This window comes from Rhinolophus sinicus, chromosome 8, assembly GCF_057876585.1.
Source record: "Rhinolophus sinicus isolate RSI-liver-muscle chromosome 8, RSI-T2T, whole genome shotgun sequence".
NCBI lineage: Eukaryota > Metazoa > Chordata > Mammalia > Chiroptera > Rhinolophidae > Rhinolophus > Rhinolophus sinicus.
The window spans coordinates 22,526,103-22,550,587 of NC_142508.1; the positions used below are offsets into that span (position 1 = coordinate 22,526,103).

General features: G+C 39.8%; 1 protein-coding gene across 4 annotated transcripts in view; it reads left to right on the top strand.

Moving 5' to 3' along the window:
- The first annotated feature begins 1,712 nt into the window (after nucleotides 1–1,712).
- Nucleotides 1,713–24,485, top strand: part of FAM3C (FAM3 metabolism regulating signaling molecule C) — a 48,635-nt gene continuing 25,862 nt past the window's right edge. Inside the window, exons 1-4 of one of the 4 annotated variants that reach the window (XM_074315665.2) lie at nucleotides 1,788–1,950; nucleotides 3,242–3,411; nucleotides 16,359–16,413; nucleotides 20,623–20,727. In XM_074315665.2, the coding sequence (XP_074171766.1) occupies nucleotides 16,401–16,413; nucleotides 20,623–20,727 (118 nt within the window). In that variant the 5' untranslated portion in view covers nucleotides 1,788–1,950; nucleotides 3,242–3,411; nucleotides 16,359–16,400. Of the gene's footprint in view, nucleotides 1,951–3,241; nucleotides 3,412–16,358; nucleotides 16,414–20,622; nucleotides 20,728–24,485 lie in introns of all 4 variants that reach the window. The other 3 variants (XM_074315666.2, XM_019750072.3, XM_019750071.3) reach the window with 3 other exon arrangements.

Below are 24,485 nucleotides of genomic sequence, written 5' to 3' on the forward strand. Positions count from 1 at the left end.
AAGAGCCTGGCATACAGTAAGTATACAATAAATATTGGCTTTATAAATGATCATTACCTATTATGTAACACAGCAACACCTGTTTGGATTAAACCTCCTGGAGCTGCAAAGCTCTCTGTAGTCTTATTAAAATTAATCATTAATCCTGATTACTTCCCCTGCCTCCCCCACTTCTTGCCAAGTAAAAAGGTAGCTGAAACAACTGGTTAATTAATGGGTGTTCTAAAGAAGTGATTTACCATATTTTAAACGCTGCAATCTATATTAAAAATATAATTTACATTGTAACCCAGAAACTCACCGACACCTGAAACTGTACAAGTGTTTCATGAAACAATGCTTACCCTCAAGTTGTGATTCTTTTTCATTTTCAGTGAATCAGCATGTTGGTTGTGACCCATATTATTAACTTAATTATTACTGAAGAGTTTTAAGCTATATACTATGGTCATTGGTGAATTGGGATGTTAAACACACTTTCAGCTGAGGAATTATTTCAAGTGTGGTGCTATAAGAATATGCACACATCCTGTTCCTACAGGCCAATTCTATTATGGAGCAAAAAGCTCTTTCACCACTATGGCCTGACTTCCCAACTCAAGAGGCTTCATAAATTCTTTCACTGAAACATGGGAAACCAGGGGAGGCATGTGTACAGTAAATGCTGTGTTTTGTGTTTGTTTTTTTTTGTAAGAAACAACGTGCCTTGTTTGTTTGGACCTCGATGGAGCCAGGCTGGAATTCCTACTTCACAACTTACTACACTGTATTTTTTAGCAAGTTTTTTCAACTCAGTTTTAGAGTCTTGTTTTTTTGATTTGTTGAAGTTATTACACAAATAATACCTACTTTGGTTGAGTTGTGAGCATTAAATGAGAGCACACACCCAAAGGCCCAGTTAAATTTTGGCACCAAGTTCTCTCAGAATGCATTTCTTGCTTCCTCCCACAATCATGCAATACAAACTCCAGAACTCAGTTATGCTTTAGGTTCCTTGTTTTATATTTCTAGAGGAAAAGCTAAGACGTGGTAGAACACTTACTATGGTCAAACCTTGTCACTTCTTTAACGCAGCTTAATTTCTACAACCATGTGTTGTCCTGATATGGATATGGCTTATGCAACAATTTTGTGTTCTCAGATCAGGTTTTGTTCAGTGGGGTCTGCATCGATTACCTAGTTATCAACACAATCGTGGAGTGTGTGTTGAGAGGAAAAAACATTTCTAACTGTTATGTTGCTAAATAATTTAAACAAAATGAGGCGCAAAATACAGGCACTGCTGGTTCCTTGGGTCAAACATTTAAGGTTACCAGCGTTCCAGCGCTCTGACCAGGTGGTATTTTCACGAGGTTAACTAGCTTTGAAGGCGTCCAGAGGAAATTGACTAACGTGCTAGGTTGACACCGGGACCACCTCAATACCATCCTAGCCGGTCGATCTCTAGGATGGGACTGGCTGTTTTAAAATTTCGGCCCTAAGGTAAGGATTATGACAGTGTGCGTGAACGGGGGAGGAGAGGGCGCGACACATTTTTCCCTCGCCTTGGCCGCAGCCCCGCGCCCGCAGCGGCGCCCTGGCTCCCACGTGGCAGGTCCAGATTGAGCCGCGCGGGGCGGAGGGCGGCGGGCGGCCCGCACACGCCTCCCTCCGCTCTCCGGCCCTTCCCTCCGGCCCGCCCGGGCGCCCGCTCGGTCCTCCACCGCCAGGGGGCGGGCGCGGCTTCCCGGCGGCGGGGGCCCATTGGTCGCGGCGGGGACGCGGGGGAGGAGGCCCGGCGGCGAGTCGGCTTCCTCCTGGCCACTCGCGGAGGTGAGGGGAAGCCGGAGCAGCTCGGGAGGAAGCGGAGCGCGAGCGAGAAGTGGCGGCGGCTCCCGTCGGCCTCCGGCAGCACTGACCGCAGGGAGGCCGAAGGCGGGCGAGCTTGGCGGAGAGGCGGGCGGGAGGCCGGTGAGACGGTCGGGGAGGCGGACGGAGCCGCGGCCGAGGGCGGGGAGGATGGAGGGAGGCTGGGGGGCACCGGGCACCCACCTTCACCTTCATCGTCCGCTCACCGCGGGACCGCCGGCCGGGGACGGCCCCGGGGCGCGCCTGGGTCGTCGTGGCGCGTCCCGCCGAGGGGAGGGCGAGGGCAGGACGGGGGTCCCCAGAGCGCGGCTGGCCGGGGTCCGAGCCGTCGCCTCCGCGCGGTCATCTCCTACCAGGTGTCCCCTCCCCGGGCTTTCGCGGAGGGCGGGGCGACGCCTGCACCTGGCGCTCCGACTGGGCGCTGGCGCTTGGCGCGCGGGCTCCACGCGGGGGCTCCTGCTCGGGAATGTGGGCTGAGTGCCCCAAAGAGGCGGGGATGGGGTTGACGTTGCATTTGAACTCTGTGGAGGGCCGTCTTGGCTCACTTGCAAAGTTTAAGTGTCTCCTAAACTGGAGGTACTTGTATTTTTAAAACCTACCCAGCTCATTGGTGTTGGATGTCACTGAGGAATGTGCTGTTAGTTCTTTTTCTATTTCTTCATTTGTTTACTATCTTCAGTTTCTACCATATGGGAACATGAGTGACCCTAGATCTAGAGATCAGTGACAGATTGACGATATTGAGACAGCCAGCTTAGATTTTTATGTGTTTTAAACTTCCTCTACCTTTAAAAAAAACTTTTCTTATAATACAGAACTGTCTAATTGACAGAAACTGTGTTTCTTTAGTCAAAAATCTATGGATACAATATTAGATAATATGATAACTTACTAGGCACTGTGCCAAGTACTTTCATAGGCACATTTGTTTCTTACAACCCATAGAGTAGGTCTTTTTATCTCTCCCAATTTTGCAGAGAAGATATGAACTCCCTAGAGGTTACATAAAGGTTGATGCTGACAGTAGATCCCAGATCCCTTGGACCCTTGACCTTTGTGCCACACAAATTGTGCCCTGTCACTTTTTCCAAGTTCTGGGAAACATTACTATTACAGTCCTATGCCACATAATACGATTCGGTCAACTACAGACCGGTGGTCTGAAAAGATTATAATGGAGCTGATAATTTTCCTATCACCTGGTGAAGTCATAGTGCAACGCATTACTCACGTGTTTGAGGTGATGCTGGTTAAACCGACCTGGGCTGTCAGTCGTTTAAAAGTAGAGGTCATACAGGTGACTCTTGAACAGTCAGGGTTAAGGGCTCCACCCATGTGCAGACGAAAATCCATGTGTAAGTCTTGACTCCACAGTCTCCTTTCCTGTCTGCAGATTCGACCAAGTGCAGGTGGAAAACCATTTTTGAATTTCCAACTTCAGTTTCCCAACTGCAGATTCCCAACTGTGGATCAAACACACTGTTTCTTTCTGATGCACATTTTGCTTGAACACTCAGATGATGCAAAGGGCCGACTGAATTTATTGGGGGGAAAAATCCGCATGTAAGTAAGGACCCCCACAACCCTTGTTGTTCAAAGGTCAAATGTATGTTTGGTACATACTACTTGATAATGATAATAAACGACTATGTTACTGGTTTGTGTATTTGATGTCCTATACTTTATATTGTTATTTTAAGCATACTTTTTTTGCTTATAAAAAGTTGGCTGTAAAACAGTGCGATGCTAGGCCTGCAGCAGCCTCATACATCTTGTGTTTACCGCATCTCCTGATTGCATCATTGTCTCATGCTTGATTTGTTGTTTTTTACAGTAACATGCTGTACAGGCTTGTAGCCAAGGAGCAATAGTCTAGACCATGCAGCCTAGGTGTGTGGTAGGCTGTACCATCTAGGTGTGTGTACGCACACAAGCATGAAGTCGCCAACGACGTTTCTCAGAACCTTTACCTGTCGTTAAGCGGCACATAACTGTATTCATACAATGTATTACAGGGTACTAATACAAAGGGACCTCCATTTAATTTTATAAAAGTTAATAACATGCCATTCAACAGGAAATCGACAGAATCTGCATCCGGCTGTGGGTATATCATTCACTATACCTCTTAAAGGCTGCCAATTCCTTGAGTGCTCTGTTTGCTAATTTAGTCACTTTTTTAAAAATTTTATACAGGTTAGAAGCTTTGTTTCACAAATTCTGCGTAGTGTTTTCTTAGCTCCTTAAAGACCAGCATTTCTTGATAGTAAAGAAATAAGAGATGAATGCAGTGATTCTCAACCTGAGGAACTTTCAGGATTACCCACAAATGGGGCTTTTTATTTATTTTTAAAAGTATAGCTGGTGTACAGTCTTATATTGGTTAGTTTCAGGTGTATAGTATAGTGATTCAATCTTTTTATAACTTACACTGTGATCACCCCACTAATTCTAGTAATCATCCATCACTGTGTTAACTTTTTAGAAAGGACACAGGCCAGGCTCTCAAAAATTCTTAGTGTATGGGGGGCTTCCGTTTATAGGGAGTTAAAAGAAGACTGAGCACCACTGGGTTAAAGCAACTTTCAAAATAAATTTTAATTATTATTTTTTTATTGGGGAATATTGGGGAACAGTGTGTTTCTCCAGGGCCCATCAGCTCCAAGTCCAGTTGCCAACTGCATCCCATGTGGGAATTGAACCAGCAACCTTGCTGTTGAGAGTCAAAATAAGTTTAATGGCTGTTTTATTACAAAATTTTAATGTGGATTGCTACTTTAAGCATTGCCAACTAGTTAATCTTTTCATAATGAAGCTACATTAACATGTTGCGTACGGAACACTAGAATCTTCACGAGGGATTTAAACCCCGCTGTACGCAACGTGTTAAAAAAGAAAAGGCAATTGGAGAGGGCAAAAGGCTGAGAGTGTTAAATGGCAAAAAAAAAGTATTGTTCCTTGTTGGGGATCATAACAGTCTTACTTTTTTTTAAACCAAAATTTTAGGTCTTAAATGGTGAGTCTCAGTATTTAAAAATATATATATATATATATATATATATATATATATATATATATATATATATTTAAAACTGTGAGAGTGCATATATATATATATATATATATTTAAAACTGTGAGAGTGCCTGCTCTGTTCTACATTTCATTACTTCATGAATGGCATTGAGCAAATTATTTAATATCATGCAATGCCTTGCTTTTGTAATCTGATTGGGGAGCTTGAACAAGCTTCCTAAGATCTTGAAACTTTAAAAGGTTTTATGACCTTTACTCATCTTCTAAAATACAGTCAGCTGACTTTCTCTGAGAGGAAGAAATTAAGTGTTTCACCACCACAGCTTACCTCATCAGTGTTCTTTCAGTCTCTTCTTCATTGGCCTGTTTCATTTGGTTGAAGCTATTCTTGTATTACAATTTCCTTATTTCTAGTGTGTTAGTTTTTTTTCTGCTGTTCATGATTTTTCTAGTTTTACTCCAGTGAGTTTTTTCTTTATAATTTCCTTTCTTTAAAAAATTAAATTTAATTCACATAACCTAAAATTTGCCTTTTTTAAATTAAAGTTTATTGGGGGGACAATTGTTAGTAAAGTTACATAGATTTCAGGTGTACAATTCTATAATACCTCATCTATATCACATTGTGTGCTCACCACCCAGAGTCAGTTCTCTTTCCATAAAATTTGCCATTTTAAAGTGTACAATTCAGTGACGTTTAGTACATACATAGAGTTGTGTAATCATCACCTCTGTGTAGTTCTAAAACATTTTCATCACCCCAAAAGGAAACCTCATGTGCATTAAGCAGTTACTCCCCATTCACCCCTTCCTCCAACCTCTGGCAACCACTAGTCTGCCTTCTGTCTCTATGGATTTACCTGTTCTGGATGTGACATATAAATGGAATCATACAATATGTGATCGTTTGTGTCTGGCTTCTTGCACGGACCATCATGTTTAAGGCTTCATCCATGTTGTGTAGTCTGTGTCAGGACTTCATTCCTTTTTATGGCGGAATGATATTCCACTTACAGATGCATACCACATTTTGTTTAGTCATTCATCCATTGATGGACCCTGGTGAGTTTTTGTGTGCTGGTGAGAAAAAGTTAAATGGACATCTGTAGCAATGAGTCATTTCCTGAAGTGGTTTTCATCCTAAGTTCGAAGAGACTCGTAAAGGTTGTATCATCGATACCTTTGTCTTTAGTTAAGTGATCATTAAATGTGTTTTGAAGGAACTGTGGTTCACAGAAATGAATTTTTTCATTGGTTCAGAAAATTGTACACTAGAAGCTTCTTACTGCCCATTTTTTGCAAAAGGCTGCTAACTTGCATTGTTTTGGGTTTGTTTGTTTTTTTGGTAGAATTAGTGTGCTGTCCAGGGCCCTTGGGCAGATGGAACCACTTTGCTCCTCCATTTCTTCACATAGAAGGTCTGACTGAGAATTATGTCTCCCCTCGTGTAGTTAAATTCTGCAGACTATTTAAAGACGGTAAAATGCAGTGGATATGTAAGGGAATTCTTAAACATTGGTTCAGAATAGGAACCTGTAACTTCTCATCTGATATAAGGTAAAATAGTTCCATGAGATGAAAATGGTCGTCCTGTATATAAATCTGTGCCTTTGTCGGCTCTTTTTGTAGCAAGTTACGAACAGGGTACTTCTTTACCCTGCTTATGTTTAACTTTTTATAGTTAAATGTATTTATTTTATTTTTGCCATTGTTCTAAATAATATTTATTTCTATCCATTTATCTTTCTTTCTCCTCCTAAGTGGCAAAGTGTAGGATTAAAGTAGTTTAGATTACAACTGTTTAATCAACAGTTGTAGAACTCTGAAGGAGCAGGCAGAACTAAATAGCATTTTGTTTCCTGTTTGGGGGATGTTTGGGCTCTCAGTTACAGAAATCTGATCATTTCATTTCTTCAACTGGATTATGACTTTTAAAGGAAAATTCTGCTAGGTAGGTGAAAAACTGCAAGCAGACATTTGGGTAATTTTTAATCCAAAATTCTATTGTAACCATGCAGACAGGAGTTCTCTCTGGTTTGTTTCTCGGTATGCTGTCCCCGGATTTACTCACTGCCCCTTCTCCCTCTTCACCCCCACAGGAGACCTGGCCCAGAGTCAGGATGACTTCCATTCATTGTTAAGGAAAGAATGAAATTTCTTGTCATATGAATTTTACCTTTGGGCTTTTTTGGCCTAGATCTGCCTCAGTTTTTTTTTGTTTGTTTGTTTATTTTGTTTGTTTGTTTGTTTGTTTGTTTGTTTTAGTTCCCCTAAATTTCTCCGTGTGGTTGGGTTGGTGCAGATCCGAAATTCTCAGAGCTGAGCATGAATGCGAATCAGCTGGGGAGCTCCTTCACCGTGCAGGAGTTTTAGTCCTCCCTCCTAGGAAGTTGGGGCTCAGGAGTTTGCATTTTAAAAAGCCCACCACTGGTAATTGTGCTGCCTGCCATTACACTGTAGTTAGGGTTTCAAAAAACCCAGATAATGATCTTTCATTGAATCTGAGATGTTTGTATGTACACCATTATTTCATATACTACTAAGAAGAAAAAAAGAAAGTAAGTCTAATCCTGATTGCAGACATGTTAAATGAGGGACGTAGTGTGCACCTTAGAATCAATAAAATAGAGTGAACCACATGCCCCTGTTCGTGGTAAGGTAAAGAATTACTAGGAAGCATGGGAAGTAAGAAATAAAGCAACTATAATGCAGCATTTCTTCAGATCTTTATCATGCAAAATACTTGTTTTCAATAGGGTTTAAGGTGTCCTTACTTGACATGTATTTGTGATGATGATTATGAAAATGACTGATGACTTTGCAAATGCAGTTTCGCTGTATTGTACGGTATAAGGCACTCCAGCTTGGCCCCCTGTTATTTTCATCCTACCCACTGCCAGCCATTTACGTGTTGATGATTCAGTTCAGAAGTCTTATGTCTTAGCTTATTTGTACTTCAGTGATTTCCGTGTTGTAATTACTGTCCACTGCAATATTTACTTAATGTCATGTTGACATTGGGTGTAGCTTGATCATTTGATTTCTGTCATCACCCTACCCCTCATTAATGCCCGCTAGCTGATTAGAAGCATATGTACCAACCACCTACTGTCCTCTCTTGAGTAATGTTAGGATACAGTGGTAATAATCAGGGTTAAATGATTATTACAAGACCCAAACCTGCCAGAGTAAACCCGAACTGTGGCTGCCAACTCGAAAGGACTGCCATGGGTGGCATATTGGGTGCTACTGAAGGAGTGAATGTAAGTGAGAACAACCCTGTTTTCACTGATGAGAATTCAGTGAAGGAAACCCCCCCCCCCCCCCACTGTCATTCCTTAAGTAGCATCGTCTTGGAAAATGAAATGTCTGCGTCAGGAAAGAGTTGCTCAGCTAGTAACGTTTTTCCCTGAAAATAAGATCTAGCTGGACCGTCTTGGAGCAAAAATTAATATAAGACCCGGTCTTATTATACTATAATATAAGACCGGGTCTTATATAACATAATATAATATGATATAATATAACATAACATAACATATATAATATCGGGTCTTCTATTAATTTTTGCTCCAAAAGACGCATTAGAATTGATGGTCCAGCTAGTTCTTATTTTCAGGGACACAGGCATATTGGATTTGGGAAGGAAAGCAGAACACGTGCCCATTTAATGTTTAATCACTTGAAGTATTTACCGAAAACATCGTTAAATGCTTGTTGGTCAGCTGAAATATTTCGGAAGTCAGATACCGCAAATTTCTGAAGAAGTGAGAACATTAGATCTCTATAGATCTCTAGCTAATCCACACTGGTTGAAGGGGCTGTGCTGTGAAATTCTTCATGTGGAGATGAACCCTGTTGAAATGCTTTCGCTTTCTGAAAGTATTGTGTGTGATCTGTCAGGTTTGGTTATGACAAGGAGGAAATTCTGAGATGTCCTAACTTAAATTAGAGCAGGCTGGAGGGTGGAAAGAAGAGACAGGAGGCTGATCAGTTGACAACTGCCCAGCAGAACCAACAAAAGACTGCTCACATTCCTGAATGTGTATCGATACACTTCAAGAACTTCCAGGTGGCTAGTTCCAAGACTGGAGAGAACGGTCAAGTCATCCCCCAACACAGACCCCAGAGCCCTCTGCGGCGGGCTTACATCACACGGTTATCTTTCCATATTGGTGCCCACAACCCACCCTAAAGAGCAAATACTTCTTCCCTACGGACTCTGCTCCTATCCCAGAACTAGCTCCGTCTCACCTTCTCTCACCCCCTGTATCTCAAGCCAATGTGAATTCTTTCAAACCGACTATGTCTTTCTTCCCCAAACTGTTAGCACAGAAGAGCCCCGTAACTCCAGGACTGGGGACGTGTCTTCTCCCCCTGGCGCCGCTGCTGGTTGCTCAGCCCTTCCTCTGGGTTTGCACGGGGCTCAGTAAACCCTTTCAGAAAAGTGTTCAGCTGTGAAAGATTTGTTTATACTTCTTCCTCCTCGAGACAGTGGGGCAAGGTTGGTCTTGGCAGGACACTTGTGTGATTCAGCAGGACACTGTTGCTAAGTTTTTTAACTGGAGGGACAAGTTGGTATTATAGATATATCTTGTCTTTTTTTTTTTATTCTTAAAAGGATGGAGTTTTATCTAACTACTGTAGATCAGGTAGAAGTTTTCTAAAGTGTTATTCTCTTCATGGACTGCCAGGAGAACCAAAAAAACCAAGGCATATCTAGCTAGGATCATCCACACCCTCATTTTCCCAATTACTATGTACAGATTCGAAAGTTGGGCAGTGAAGAAGGCTGATAGGAAAAAAATTGATTCATTTTAAACATAGTGTTAGAGGTGAGCAATGGGTATTTTGGACCGCTAGAAAGATGAACAAGTGAGTTTTAGAGCAAATTAAGCCTGAAACATTGCTGGAGGCAAAACTGAAGCTGTCCTGCTTTGGGCACCTCGTGACAAGGCAGGGAGGGCTCTTTGGAAGTCACCAATGCTGGGAATACAAGGCAGCAGGAGGAAAAAGGGAAGACTGAATGGGAGATGGATCGAGTCCATAACAGAAGCGTAGGCATGAGTTTCCTATTAAGGATGGGACACTGAGGACATCACTCATTCAAAGGGTCGCCAAGGAGTTGGTGAGAGCTCAATGGCAAGTGACATACACACATGGTGATTTATGGTAGACTGTGGAGGAAAGCTAAATCACCCAGTATAACCCCAGTAGGTTTTACCTCAAGCGATGGTTATCATTCTGGGTGGTGGTGGGGGACGGGGTGTGAGGAAGGGGCGAGGATGGGAGCGGGGTTCAAAGCACGTTCTGGCTCATTTCTGATTTTTCATTGTATACTTTTAATCCTATTTCTTAGCCACTCTTAGACATTAATTCTTTTTAAATGTAATTATGATGCTATTAAGAAAACAGGAAAAGCCATATGATACAAGTTTAGATAATTTAAAAATCCGAGCATAGGTCATCCATATTCCTATTTTCCTAAGGTCTTTAACAGAACATTGAAATTTTATTCTGAAAGATTTATTGACTGGTTCTGGCCTGTTGCTTTGCAGTCCCACCTTTTTGAAGGCCACTTTGCAGAAGGATTGGATACATTTATATTTTCTCAGTGATTTTTTTGAAAAAGTGGTTATTCTTGGCTGTAGAATTCACACAGATCTGGTCTCCCACTTCCCAAATTAAACAACAACCAGCAAAACACCTTGTTTTTTGCTCATTTTTCTTCTAGTCAAAATGTAAAGTTAGTTCGGTCATTTAAAAACCTAGGATATTTTTCTAGGTGTTAGGTATTCATTTAAAAAATTTCCCCTTCTTATCAGATCATACTTTTAAAAGGTGTATGACAGGTGTGTTAAAATAGTTTTTTAAAAAAATCCATTTTATAGGCTTCAGTATCAGTTTCCTACTAATACTACTTTTCACATATTAGTAACTGGATTTTTTCTGTTAAGCATTTAGTATTTACACGAAATTCATTGTGTTAAAATAGATTTTGTAAAAATCCATTTTATAGGCTTCAGTATCAGTTTCCTACTAATACTAAAATACTTTCCACATGTTAGTAACTGGATTTTTTCTGTTAAGCATTTAGTATTAATAACACCAAATTCATTAAATTCACAATGTTCATAATGCAGTGAAAGCAGCTCAGATATTATACTGAGTTTTTTAAATGTTAAAATTCTTTCAAATGAAGACCACCTCTCACCCTTCTTCATTTTGTTATTTCAAAATTTATTCAGCCAGGCAAAATGTTTGTATGGTAGTATCTGGATAAGACAGGGTGCTTAATAACATCTACTATAGTGATAACTTTTTATTTTTAGAAAAAGTTTTGAAAAGATAAATATTTGGAATTTTGAAAGTTAAACATCAGATGCACAGTTACCCCCTTTATCCCATTTTAAAGCCCATCACAAAAATAATTACTTTTAAACACCTACATAAAGAAAACTGTAGTGTCAGTTTCTCCTCAGCAACGTAACTTTTACAGTTAAGGAAATGGGATATAATAAGATGAATTTTTATCTCTTTTTCACTATCTCCTGGGATCGCTTTGGAAAACATTGCAGAGCCTGGATGTATTCCTGTCTTAGAGATGGGCAGCTTGTGCACAGGAAGGGAAGGACTTTTCCTCCCTTCTGAAGAGGACCCGTTATGTTGTTTCTTATGGAGTATATGCTTCTTGCGTGGGGAGTAGTTGATCATGAAAATGTATAATGAACACATATAGAACACAGAACTACTTCCATAGTAGTATTTCTCAGAGGACCAACAGACGCCTTTGTGGGAGTTGTGTATTATTCTGCAAACAGCCCAGCAAAAAATGTTGGAATATTAGAGTGTGGTCAGCAAAATTTTTATTACTCTTATTTTTAAAACATTTTTTAATTTAAATGTTGTGTCTTATTCCTCTATCTTGTGTTGGCAAATTACAACCCATAGGATCTATATGACCCATAGCCATGATTGGGTTTTACATGGTTGAAAAACAAATTAGAAGAAGAATGTTTTGTAATGTGAAAATTTTATGAAATTCAAATTTCAGGATCTACAAATAAAGTTTAATTATAACACAACCTGCTCCATTTGTTTACGTGTTGTCTATGACTGCTTTCCAGCTACAACACAGAGCCCAGTAGCTACAACACAGAGAGTGTGGTCCACAAAGCCTGAAATATTTGCCATCTGGCCGTTTTACAAAAAAAAGTTTGCCAACGCTTGCTCTATTTTATTCACATAAATGCAGGCATTTTTTGCAAATACTTTTTTAAATAACATTTTTGTTTCTAATGTAAAATCAGAATAACCTAATGACTTAGTTGTATCATACATTTTTGATTTCAGCATTCTCTCTAACTGCTCTGGGACTGAAAATTTAATCTTTTACATTCTGATTTGTGGGAGCCTGTATTAGTCTGGGTTCTCCAGACAAACAGACAATCGGAGATGGATGGATGGATGGATGGATGGATGGATGGATGGATGGATGGATAGATGGATGGGTGATAGATAGATAATCGTAAGGGATTGGCTCATGCAGTTGAGACAGAAATGAAAGCATCTGCAGTTGGCAAGCAGGAGACCAGGAGAGCCCACAGTATGGGTAGTTCCAATCTGAGTCCACAGGCCCGAGAACCAGGATTGTTGATGGTGTAAGTTTCAGTCCAAGTCTGAAGGTAGGTGAAGATCGATAGCCCAGCTCGCAGACAGTAGAGTGAGTTCTCCCTTATTCAGCCTTTTTTGGTCTGTTCAGGCCTCCAAACATATTATGTGAGGCCCACTCATACTGGAGAGGGCAAACTGCTTTGCTCAAATGTTCATCTCCAGAAACACTCTCACAGACATACCCAGAATAATATTTAACCAAATATCTGGGCACCTGATGACCCAGTCAAGTTGACACATACAATTAACCAGTACTGGGAGTAAATATATTTTACCTGCTTGTGCTTGGACCTTGTTTTTCTTAATTCTGATGAAAAGCCCCAGTTCATATGAATATTAGAATTATATGAACGTCACTCAGTTCATTTAAAATAACATTTGGCCAGCACTGAGGTAAAGTTGGACTGAATTGAGTGATGGTTTCTTTGTATTTATGGAGTGTAATTTATAGGATTTTCTTCTGGCTTAATTAAGTGTTGTTTTGTAATATTAAATACATCAGTGGGTATGTTTGTGTGCTTTATTTTCTTTTATCCTTTCTGTCTTGGTTCTAATATACATGCTTAGACATTTTGACGAACTGTCAGATCTCTGGAGTGGCTGGCTGGCAGCAGAGATAAGCAATTCCCGAGCAGTATGCAAAAACCAAATTGACTGGCATAGACTTTCGGTCAATGAGCTTAGTATGTAAGTGAGCTGCTGAGGTGAAAGGGAAGTGGGTTTGTTTATAGTATCAGCTGCTTCTTTGGCCTTCAGGTGACCTTAGAGAAATGGTTGACCTCATCTCTAATGCCGTCATAATACCCACTACAACTGGAAGGCTCTTGGGAAGATTACATATAATAAAATGTGTGTGAATTGCTCTGCTGTGTGCATGGTTTACAGTAACCGGCAAGAACTTCCCCTTCTGATCAATGATTATTTTTATAGCTTATTTTGTTAACGTAGAATGGTGTTCTTATAATTCACATACATCAGAGTTCACTTGTCAAGGCAAAAATGAAAGTATCACTTGCTCTGTGTTTTTATTGGTTGTTCCTCAAGTTAATCGATTCTAGGACAATATACCTGCTTAATCAGGCCTGATTTTTAACAAAACTTCCCTAAATTAGACTAAAGTAGATAGTTGGGGTAAAGGAAATGTTCAAATGACAAGGCATTCAAAGAAATCCGGTTTGTCAGTCTGAGACTCTAATTTAGGCTCTTCTTCAGTGTGGAGCTCACACACTCAGCTGTTATCCAGAACAGTGCCCTGTGCAGGGACGTCATGGTGGTCCCCCTGCAGTGGACGCTCAGATGATTGTGCACTTTACATATTAGCACCTATTTGGTTCAGTCATTTATCTAAAACTTAGAAACTTGTTGTTTGGGCCTCCACGTGTTTCACAAATGTACTGTCAGAGTTGTTTTTGTTTTTTGGGGTTTTTTTTTAATCAGCCTTAAAAATATCCTCCCCTACCCCCAATATTCTAGTTTTGTAAGTGGCTCTCATTTCTCTATCTCTACCTTTTAATGAGCATATAAGAAAAATAAATTCTTTGACGTGGTGTTCTGGATTAAAGAGCTCTGACTTTCTAGCAGAGGTGTTTCTTTACCCTTTCATCACTGTCTTCATGTTCCCTGGACCTGTTCCAATTCCCACTGGATTGTTGGAGGTTCAGCCTTAGGTTTCTACCAGATTCCAGTATGTTTTTGCTTTTTTTCTCCCCGCCGAAGCTGATTATATGTAATGATTTTCCTTGTTTTGAAATGGCCTCCTAAGAAAACCAGTTAGGAATTATTTGGAATTGGCGCATCGTAAACAGGCTCCTTGATTTGCTCTCAGATAATCAATACTCGTTCCTTATGCTGATTTACACCCAGCAACGCTGATTTGCTGCTTAAGCAGACTCATGCGAAGTGTGCTGTAACTGAGATTTGATGGAATTTGAATTTAGGGATTTTACTAACTGTTATTCTCTGAGAAATTTAATGGACGACCTGTGAATTCAGGTGGGTAATTGTAGTTCCTTATTTGCAGTCTTCCGTAGTGATAGGCTTAGAAGCAGGTGTCTTGGGCGGTGCAAACAGATGCAGGCCTGTGAGGCAGTGACTTCAACTGCACAGGTGTGGCCTCCTCAGCAGGTAATGGAAACAGTGGAATAGAGCAGCAAGTGAGTTCCCAACTGCTTATCACACTTTCAAAGAAATGTTCCTAGGCCACACTCAGATAAGAGTGAAGTTATTTGGGGATATTCGCTGGGAAGAAAGGCATGTGTGTGTTGTGAAAGGCCTGTCCATTTTTGCTTGAAATCCAAAGAGGAGTTACAACCCCTAGAGGTTTTCATTTGAAAAGCTGAAGATTTTTTTCTGCTGTTCTGTGATGGTTTATGGAGCCTTGAGAATCCCTAGTTTCCTTTCCATGTTTTCCAAGCCTGTGACTAAGTAGTTAGTTTAAATAGATACAGAAGTTTGACTTTTCCTATCATGGGGAAGGTGTTCAGATAACTAACAAAGGAAAAAAAAATCAATAATGCTCAATTAAGTATCAGTTCAAGTGTTGATATTTTCTTCAGGACAGATTGGGCAGAAGAAAGGGAGTTAGCATAAGAGCATTAATCATTTGGGTTTGACCCCCCTCCCCCACTTATTCCTTTTGGTGAATTTCTTACTTCCTTTCAGTGACCTTCAAGGGTAGACCATTATCTTTATTAAAGACAATGTGCATTACTACATCAGACTTCAGCATCAAAACATCAGTATGAAAATAGAAACAGAAAGATGTCTTTTTGATTAATGTGACTCATTAATCAAAAATTTCTTTTGGATTCCTTTCCTGTCCAATAGATTAAGTCGACTGTGGTAGCTGTCCAGATAAACTAGGGCATGAATTTCCTGTCAAGCTCAGGTACTTGCTTTTCCATTTGGTTTTAAAATTTCCCCTATCTTGATTTATTTCTTAAGGGGGAAATACACATACACAGATATTTTTCTAGCATGCATTGCTTGTTGGATAATGTCAAATATTGCTATTAGGATAATACCAAAGAGTAATTTCTTCATTGGTGGATAAAATACACTGTCAATGTTGGTGCAAAAGTGCGTTTTTTGCAATTATTTTTAACCTTTTAAACTGCAGTTACTTTTGCACCAACATAATAATTGCTGAAATGTTTAAAATTGTATGTCAGTACTTCTGAATATATATACTTCTGCAAACTTAAATTGAAAACATGAAGAGAAAGAGGACCCTGGTATTAAAATCAGAAGCCTAGGAAGTGCTTATCATATTGTGTTATACGAAATTGTGTTATACGAAAAATGAAGTGGCGTCTTATAGTTGAGTAAGCCCTGGGCCAGGAGCCATTAGACCTAAATCCTAGCGCCGTTCTACAAATAATTTGTTCCGTGACTGGATAAGCAACTTAACCTCTTTGGACCTCAACTTGCAAACTGAAAGTTTGCACCTAAATGTCCAAAGTACCTTATAGATAGATGTGTGATCACTGAGAGTAATAAGGCATTATCTTCTGTTTATACACTTGATGTAAGTTTTCCCTCATTTGTTCATTCAGTTAGGGAGGGGGACACCGCAGAGTAAGATATGACTGTCCCCTCAGTAGCGGTGGAAGGAGTAGACAGGCCCAGTGGTAAGAGCTTTTTCGTTAAACGTCAATATTGATACAATGCTTAGAAGTGTCATGACACTTATTTAGTTAGTGTCAATAAATAAGTGTTGGCGTCTCAATAGAGACATCAAACTCAGTTAAGGACGGCTGTTTGTCCTAAACCTAATGCTGTTTATCTTTTCCTTTGATTTTAGGAGCTTATTTAATGAAAAGTCCCATAGACTGAAAAACCAAACATGAGGGTAGCAGGTAAGATATTTAATTCAGTAGTAATACTTTTGCTTTTTGTGTAACCTGTTTGTTTAGTAATGACTAAAGGAGAGGATAAATAATCTTTTTCTATATTGAGTACAAAGCTGAAATATAATAAATTAAATCATTATTTAGCCTCTTTACTCATATAGTTGGAAAATCACAAATTGGACATTTAGTGAGTGTTAGTTACATAAGTGTTTGGGGGCACTTATGTTAAAATTATTTATGCTAAATGATGTAAGTTATGATTTTAATGTTTATGTTCTTATACATTAAGCTCATTTGCCTAATAATGCATAGATAATGTCCATATAAAGAACAATTTGACAACCTAGTGGGGCTGACTTTTGTGTTTGCTAAGTTCTAGTTCATTGAGGGAAATGAGCTGTAAAGTTGAAAAGCTGAAATTTTTCATATGTGTATACTTCAGTTAATACTAGAATATTGAAGCATTCAACCAAATGTGTTTTTGCTTAAGCGACTAGGTGTTTGCTAGTTCAAGTTCAATCTAAGTGAGGTTATGTGTAAGAACATCTGTTCCTTGGGCAGCATGTTGAGGAAATTGAAAACCACCTCTTGATTGATGTTCATAGTACGTATTCAGGGAGTTATCTTTCCACATTATAAAGAGACAGGTCCATAAATAACTGGAAGGGCTGGTTACCTCTTCCTACCTGTAGTGAAAATAAGTGCGACCCCTCCATGCCCACCCCCGACCCCCAGCACAGCAAAGGCCCTAGAGGAAATGCACACTTTACGTAGAAATTTCTATTAAGTGTGTATCCAACATAGGAGACACTGTGCAATTTCTCAAAATCAAGGTGCTCTTTCTTTTAATTATCATCTTCTCACCGGCAAACAAAATATTTTCCTACGGCTGAATCTCTTCGAAGTACCTCAAGTCGGGCGGGGGCAAGCACACAAGTCTTTTGGCTTCAGCCAGAATCATGTAGAATCAGGTGCAGGTGATGGAACATCGTGACTACTCAGCAAAGATCACTGAGGGGTGTGCACAACTGTTTTTGTAGAAATTTGAAAATCTGGATCTCTTGGTCATGAACTTCCAAAAACCATTCTTTTTTGAGTCGCTGTCCAATTATTAAAGAAAAATATTCCCAGAAACCAAGAGCTTGTTTGTGGTTTTAAAAAAACATGTTATGATGTCCTTAAAAGACTTTGAATACAGCAGGACGGACTATTTATGACTACATGTTTCCAGATGATTTTAAAAGTACATTAATTAATTAAGTAGGATTATTTGAAATAATCAAAGCAAGTTTCTCCCTCTCACGTAATTCTACATTCATTCTAGTTGAAATGAACTTTGTTATCAAGTCCATTTCTCTGATTCTGACAATTAATACCAAGGTTAATGGATGAATAATTATTCACTAAGGGCTTATTTTCTGTTTGGCACTGTTCCTAGCATAGGTCTTCAGGGGATTTCTTTTTAATGAATGAATAAGGAAGATTCACTATTAGTTTATTGCTTTTAAACCAATTAATTCTTTCTAATTTTTTAAAAACGTATCCTGGTTGCTTTGAAATATCTGCGTAGTCGTTATTCTTACAGTGAGGAATTGATGCCTAGAGTTTATGCATTTCAGTTTGTGAGAAGTAGGGATGCACTCAGATGAGTGCAGTCTGTGACTAGAAAGAAGAGGGAATCTCATGGGAAGTTATTAATGGGAACCTGGGTCTGGGATGGGTAGGCCCCTCCAAGTTCACGGTCGGATGATGGTCAGCTCTGGAGGAGACCCACTGTAACAGGAGTTCCAGAACTCCACCATTATGGGGGCTCTGCTCGTCTTCACCGGGCCAGTCCTCTCAGGAACCATCTGCTGATTCCGTTACCAGTTAGTTTCTCCACCTCTGACTTTTCTCTCCCTTAGAGCTTTTGTGTCCCCCTCGTTCCTCTGATGGTCCTCTGTAAGTGAGTAGGTCTTGGTTTAAGACTCAGTTCTACAACTGACTCATTAGGTGAACTGAGGCGTGTGATCTGAATTCTTAGCCTTGTTTTTCATCTTTGTAAAATGGAAATAGTATCTTGAAAAGCTGTGTGAGTGGGATTATGCTTACAAAACATTTAGCTGTATAGTAGGTACCAAGTAAATGGCGTGTATGTTTATTACATGTGTGTGTGAAGTATGTGTATGTGCACATATATGTATGCGTGATGCATATAGCTTGTATAGTGTAGGCTCAGGTTAACTTGGTATTGAATTTGGTCTAGAACTTTCATCTATTATAGACTTGATATTTTAGTATTCCAATCATGATCAACAAAGATTTCATGTATCTGCTTTAAACGACTAGAAAAAGGTTATCTAGTTGTACCTGCTCACGACGGATAGAAAATGAGATGTCAAGACTATAATCTTCATGCCTTTGGTCTTCAATGATCAAGAAAAAATGTGCCACCCGTTACCGTTCATCTATGTAGCAGACATTTCTGAGTGTTACTGTGGGCTGGGCACTCTGCTGGATCCTGTGGGGAAAAGTGTGCAGACCCTCATGGAACTTGACTGTCTTATGCACAAAAATTTAGGGGACTTGTAGTTGCTCTTGAAAACAGGAAGCACAGTTTTTGGAGAAGAGAAGATAGGAAACGGAGTGGGGTGAGGTCATTAGTTATGTACTGTGTTTCCCCCAAAATAAGACCAGGTCTTATATTAAGTTTTGCTCCAAAAGACGCATTAGGGCTTATGTTCAGGGGATGTCCTCCTGAAAAATCATGTTAGGGCTTTTTTTCCGGTTAGGTCTTATTTTCGGGGAAACACGGTAGTTAGACTTCCTCGTTGCCACCTCCCTTCTGTATTTATAGTGATTCTCAGCAGAAACGTGCAGCTCTGAGAACTGCTGCTTCTCAGCGTCCTCAGCCTTTCCCAGCATCAGCAGTTCGTCCCCTCCCCACTCTTAAGGATGTGGACCTAATCGCTTTAGGTTTATGAAATTAGAAGGAATGTAGTGCTCTTTCACTTTTCCTAACGCAGTAGAGTTTCAGTCGTTTTTCAGGAGAACGTAGTAATTTGGTGTTAGAACAGAGTACTGTACAAAGCACCTGGCAGTGTGAGGATCCCTGGATTCTGGCCCTCGTGCTGCCACTAAGTTACCTGTCGTCCTGGTCAGTTGCCTCACACCTGGGCCTTTGTTTCCTGAAGGATAATAAGAAGACTGCTGATCCTATCTACCTTTTGTATCAGTATAAATTAAACATTTGGTAGGAGAAGGGAATGGTGATTGGACAGACTGATACTCATTTTGTTCCTGAATAACCTAATGTGATGGCTCTGAAATCCTAAGGGCCAGAGGAAGATGGCCTCTTTCCTGTCACTTTCCATTTCCTTTCCTGGCTTGCATTTTTTCTTTTTCTTTTTTAGATTTGCTTAGCTATGGAGAAAAAGGACACATGATGATTCCCGTTAAGCATTGAATTGGCAACTACTTTAGCAGTGCTAGCTATTTGTAAGGCATTCAGAAGTGGTTAAAGCTATATAGGTGTGAAAGACTGAGCGTGTGTCTTCATGGAGCTTCCCATATAACCACGTCATGAAGCACACGGACCAGGTGTCAGATGAAGTCCTCCAGGAGTGGAGAGGGACTGTGCTAAACTAGGTATCAAATGTGAGGAGGAATTCTCTGTTCACCACACCAAGGGCACTTATGCAGCTCCGAGAGGTAGGTTGGTTGGTGGTAGGACATCCCATTTGACTCCTTACTTAGTGCACATTCTGCTCTGTTGCCTTATTATCTCCAAGAGGTCCAGTGTTTTGGTATCATCCCTGTCTAGTATTATTGCCTGTTATATTTGAAAAGGATGAGAAATGGGTCATCCAGCCTACTTGATGGCAGTCTTCCATTAGCCCTGATAGTTTTGTGTAGTCAGCCAGCGATTGAGGCAGCTCTTTTTGTGTCTGTGTGTGTGTGTGTGTAAAATTAGATGACTCAAGCAGTTAGTTCTTTGTCTAAATTTCTAGCCGACCTGATAATTCTTTGGTCAGGAAAATCCCATATCTTGATGGATATTTGGTACCATTTTTGTTGTAAGTCGAGTAAAATTAAGCACCAATAGATAACAAGGGAAATGTTATTACTCTTAATTTTTTTTTTTTTATAAACTTACTTTTTTTTATTGAAATGCTGTATTATAAAAGTTCTGTGGGCTCATAAGCTCATGCTGAATTATTTCTGCCCTTTATCTAGGTGCTGCAAAGTTGGTGGTAGCTGTGGCAGTATTTTTACTGACATTTTATGTTATTTCTCAAGTATTTGAAATAAAAATGGATGCAAGTTTAGGAAACCTATTTGGTAAGTAAGTTTCATTTCTTTCCCGGACTTTCTTAAGTCTTCTTTTTGACGTGATAGTTTTTAAATTTTACCACTTACCAACATTGAGTCTCTCTGCTGTTTAGTCTGTCTAGGAAAGAAAATGTAATTAGACGAGCAAGTGTGATTCATTAGAATATTTTAAAATATACAATAGAAAGTCTTAAAATTAATTCAGTATAAGTCATAAATCTTCTACTCAACATTTTGAATATGTTTAATGGAGTCTCTTTTGTACATGCTTGGGCTCATTAATCATGGCATTGTGAACGCACATTCTAGAAGATTCCACACTCTGTTTGAATTGGCTGCTGCAAAACTTGGAACCAAACCTCGCCCTCAATTAGCAAGCGGTTAGGAGTCATGATAATGCCTGTTAAATTCCAGCCATAGAAGTCCGTCTTGCTTTCCTACCCTTATTTTCCTTCTACAACATTTTTTCTTTTTACCAATTTATTTAATGCTATATTTGTAAGCATATCATTGTAAGCTACCTTAACTCAGTGTTTAAGAAAATATTTACATTAATAAAACAAATTAACATTTAAAATGTTTGCATAAGCTTTGGCTGCTGTTTAGTTTAAGGTATTACAAAACGACCCATGAAAGGTGCGACTATAAAACTGGTAAAAAGTATTTTGATCTGCTAGGCAGAGATCAGATGAAACAACTTGCACATCTCTGGAATAGCGAGTTTAGCTTTCCATAAACTAATATTTGCAAGGGATCCCCAAGACCTAATTCACTCCCTCACATCTAGTTTCAAGACTCCCTTAAACCAGTGGTTCCCCAACTCTGATGTCACAGGACTCTCCAGGGAATGTTGGTAAATGCAGATAGATTCTGAGTCAGTGTTTTGGAAGGGTCCTGGGAGTCTGCATTTCTAACAAGCTCCCAGGTGATGCTGAGATGCCGATCATGGCCCACATACCAAATATCACGGCTTTAGACAATTGTGACTTGTAGACATCAATTTCTGCATAAATATTTTCAGGGACTTCTCTTACAACAGCTCCTTCAGAGTACTTTCTTGTACTGCCCTGAAATTGTGCCTGTTGTCCTCCCAAGTAAATAACAGTCCTCTGTCCCCTGCTGGCATTCTCTTCTTGTTAATGACATCTCAGAGAGTTCAGTTGTAGTCATACTCTTTCAGGCCATCTTTGTACAAGTTTTCATCTTACCAAGTTACGGAATCCTCCCTTTCCATCATTCCTCTTAATGTGCTAGTTATTCTTCTCTGAATCGTTTATTTTTCAGTATCCATCTGAAAATGAAGTATCCAGGATCCAGCATAGAGTAGTTATTACAAAGTACAGTGAGACCTAACTTTACTTCTTCTGTATAGAGTGTTTCTGTTACTACAAAGGGACCAGCCTGGTGGCCTTTGAGAGTGCAGCTGGTTTCAGTTGAATGATGGGGCAGAAAAACACTGAAGGCATTGAGGACTTGTTCACTGTTGCTGTGGAAACAATGTGTGTAGCTCGTTCTTCTAAGAAACGCTGATAGGAAGGGAAGAAGATTATGGGATGGTAGCTTGAGGCAGAGGCAAGTGGAACTTTTGTTTTTTTTCTTTTTTTTTAAAGTAATGGAGAGACTTTTACTTGTCTGTAGGCCTTGGACAAAGAGTCAGTGAATTACAAAACAGTGGACAGAGCTTGAACACACAAGAAAAGGAGGATCCTTGAGAGAAGGGAGGCGATGGGCCCGTTGGTACAAATAGAGCTTTGGGCAAAGGGCTCACTGTTTTCAGAGAGAAGAGGCTGGGGGAAGCCAGTGTTTGCCTTGTTTGGATCTCTATCTCTAGTCTGGACTGTTTCCGTAAGCATCACTGGGATGTTGCTATGTCTGTTTCCCATCTTTGATATCTGTCTATCTCACCGCTGCCAGACCAATTAACACTCATGAACCTTTAGTACTTCCCGTTGCTGGAGAGTAAAATCCACACTTCCTAATTAGGAGAACACTCAGGCCCCCGACCTGCCTCTGCTTTCCTCACCTGTTCTCTGCCCCTCCCCACGCAGCCTCACACCCCCTGTGCCCTTCTGCATATGACTGTGGGCACAAATCCTGCCCTTTCCTGCCTCAGCCTTGGCACCCTGCACGTGTTTCTCATCTCCCCGTCATCTGGTAAATCCTTTTCATTTTTCAAAACTGCATAAATGCCCCTTCTTGAGAGAAATCGTATTTGAAACTCCCTCTTTTCCTATTAGAATGCATTTGTTCTCTCTCTGAACTGTTTGTTCCAGTGCGTAGTACTTACATCTCAGTGTGGCCCTGATTTTATGCTTCCTTACATTATAGAGTTTCTTCTATTCTTCTTTACGTATCTATATCTGAATCGTGAGGGCAGTAATATCTTGGTGCTTCATCCAGGACCTAGCACTGGGCTGGACCCTGCAGATAGTACGTGCTGATTGAATGGAAAATGAATGGAGGTGATTGAGGGTTAGGATACTTCCATGGGAAGGAAGAACATTTCCAAAGTGAGCTTCATTGAAAGCTGGGTTAGTTGAAAAGCTGCTGGTCATCAGCTATGAACAGACCCTGAGCTACTTTAACGAGGTTAGCTGTCTCTTAATTTCCATTGTGATTTTTTCCTAATGTTAGGAACCTGCAACGTGATACTGTGTGTTTTAGCTGTCTGATGTAGGCATTCTGGGGACACATGATTTATTTTGTTGTCACCACTGAAGTCGTACACCACTATATCCACAAAATCTTACTGGATTCCAATCTACTGAATTGGTGAAAATTACGTTTGCATGGTTATATTTTAATTCACATTTCAGAATAATTGAGCAAAGATGGAGATATGGTTGTCTTTGCCATTTGTTTAGCATCCAACTTTATTTATCAAAGGGTAACTTTAACTGGACATTAACATTGTTTCTATAATTAATACAGATTTAGGGGACCCTGAGATTAACTGTAGTTCTTTGCGTGGTGAATATTTCCATTTTTTCCCCACTTGTTGATAGACTATCTTACTTGATAGTTTCCATAAATTTAGATTTATATAGTACAATTTTAGAAAAATAAGCACACTTCTATCTAGGAAGGAACAATGAAAAAAAATGTGCCCACCATTACTACTTGAAATTAACAAAATAGATTATGATTCTTTAAAAACAATTTTAACAAAATGTTTCATTTTGAGATAATTGTAGATTCACATGCATTTGCAAGAAATAATACACAGAGATCCTGGATACCCTTTACATAGTTTTTCACACTGGTAATGTCTTACAAAACCATATACAGTGTTGCAAGCCGGATCTCAACATGGATACAATCTACAGTCTTAGTTCTGGTTGTGATTTAATGTAGTGTTAGCTTTCAACCTGGGTGCTTATCAACTAGTAAGTGTTCTGAACACAGTCCAAATTATTTTTGCATGTATCACTGCAGTAAGTACTTCATGTTCTAGTGAGTTCATTCGTTTTTGCCCTTTCAGATTTAAACCATTGAGACAGTGTATACATAAATTACTTCACATTATTAAAAACTAAAGTGTAAAATGTAGTTCTCTCTGATTTCTGTAGCCTGACTTCTTGAAAGACATTTATTGATGAAACCAAATCGAAAATGTTTATTATTGTTCCTTGAAGTAAAAAGTTGTATGTATTGGAAGATATTAAGAATTAAAGCTACCCAGGTAGTTGGAGGAATAAAAGTTGCAGAAAAGGCAGGATTTTTGTGTTTGTATGCTGTGCCCATATGCTACATGTGGAGCAAATCCT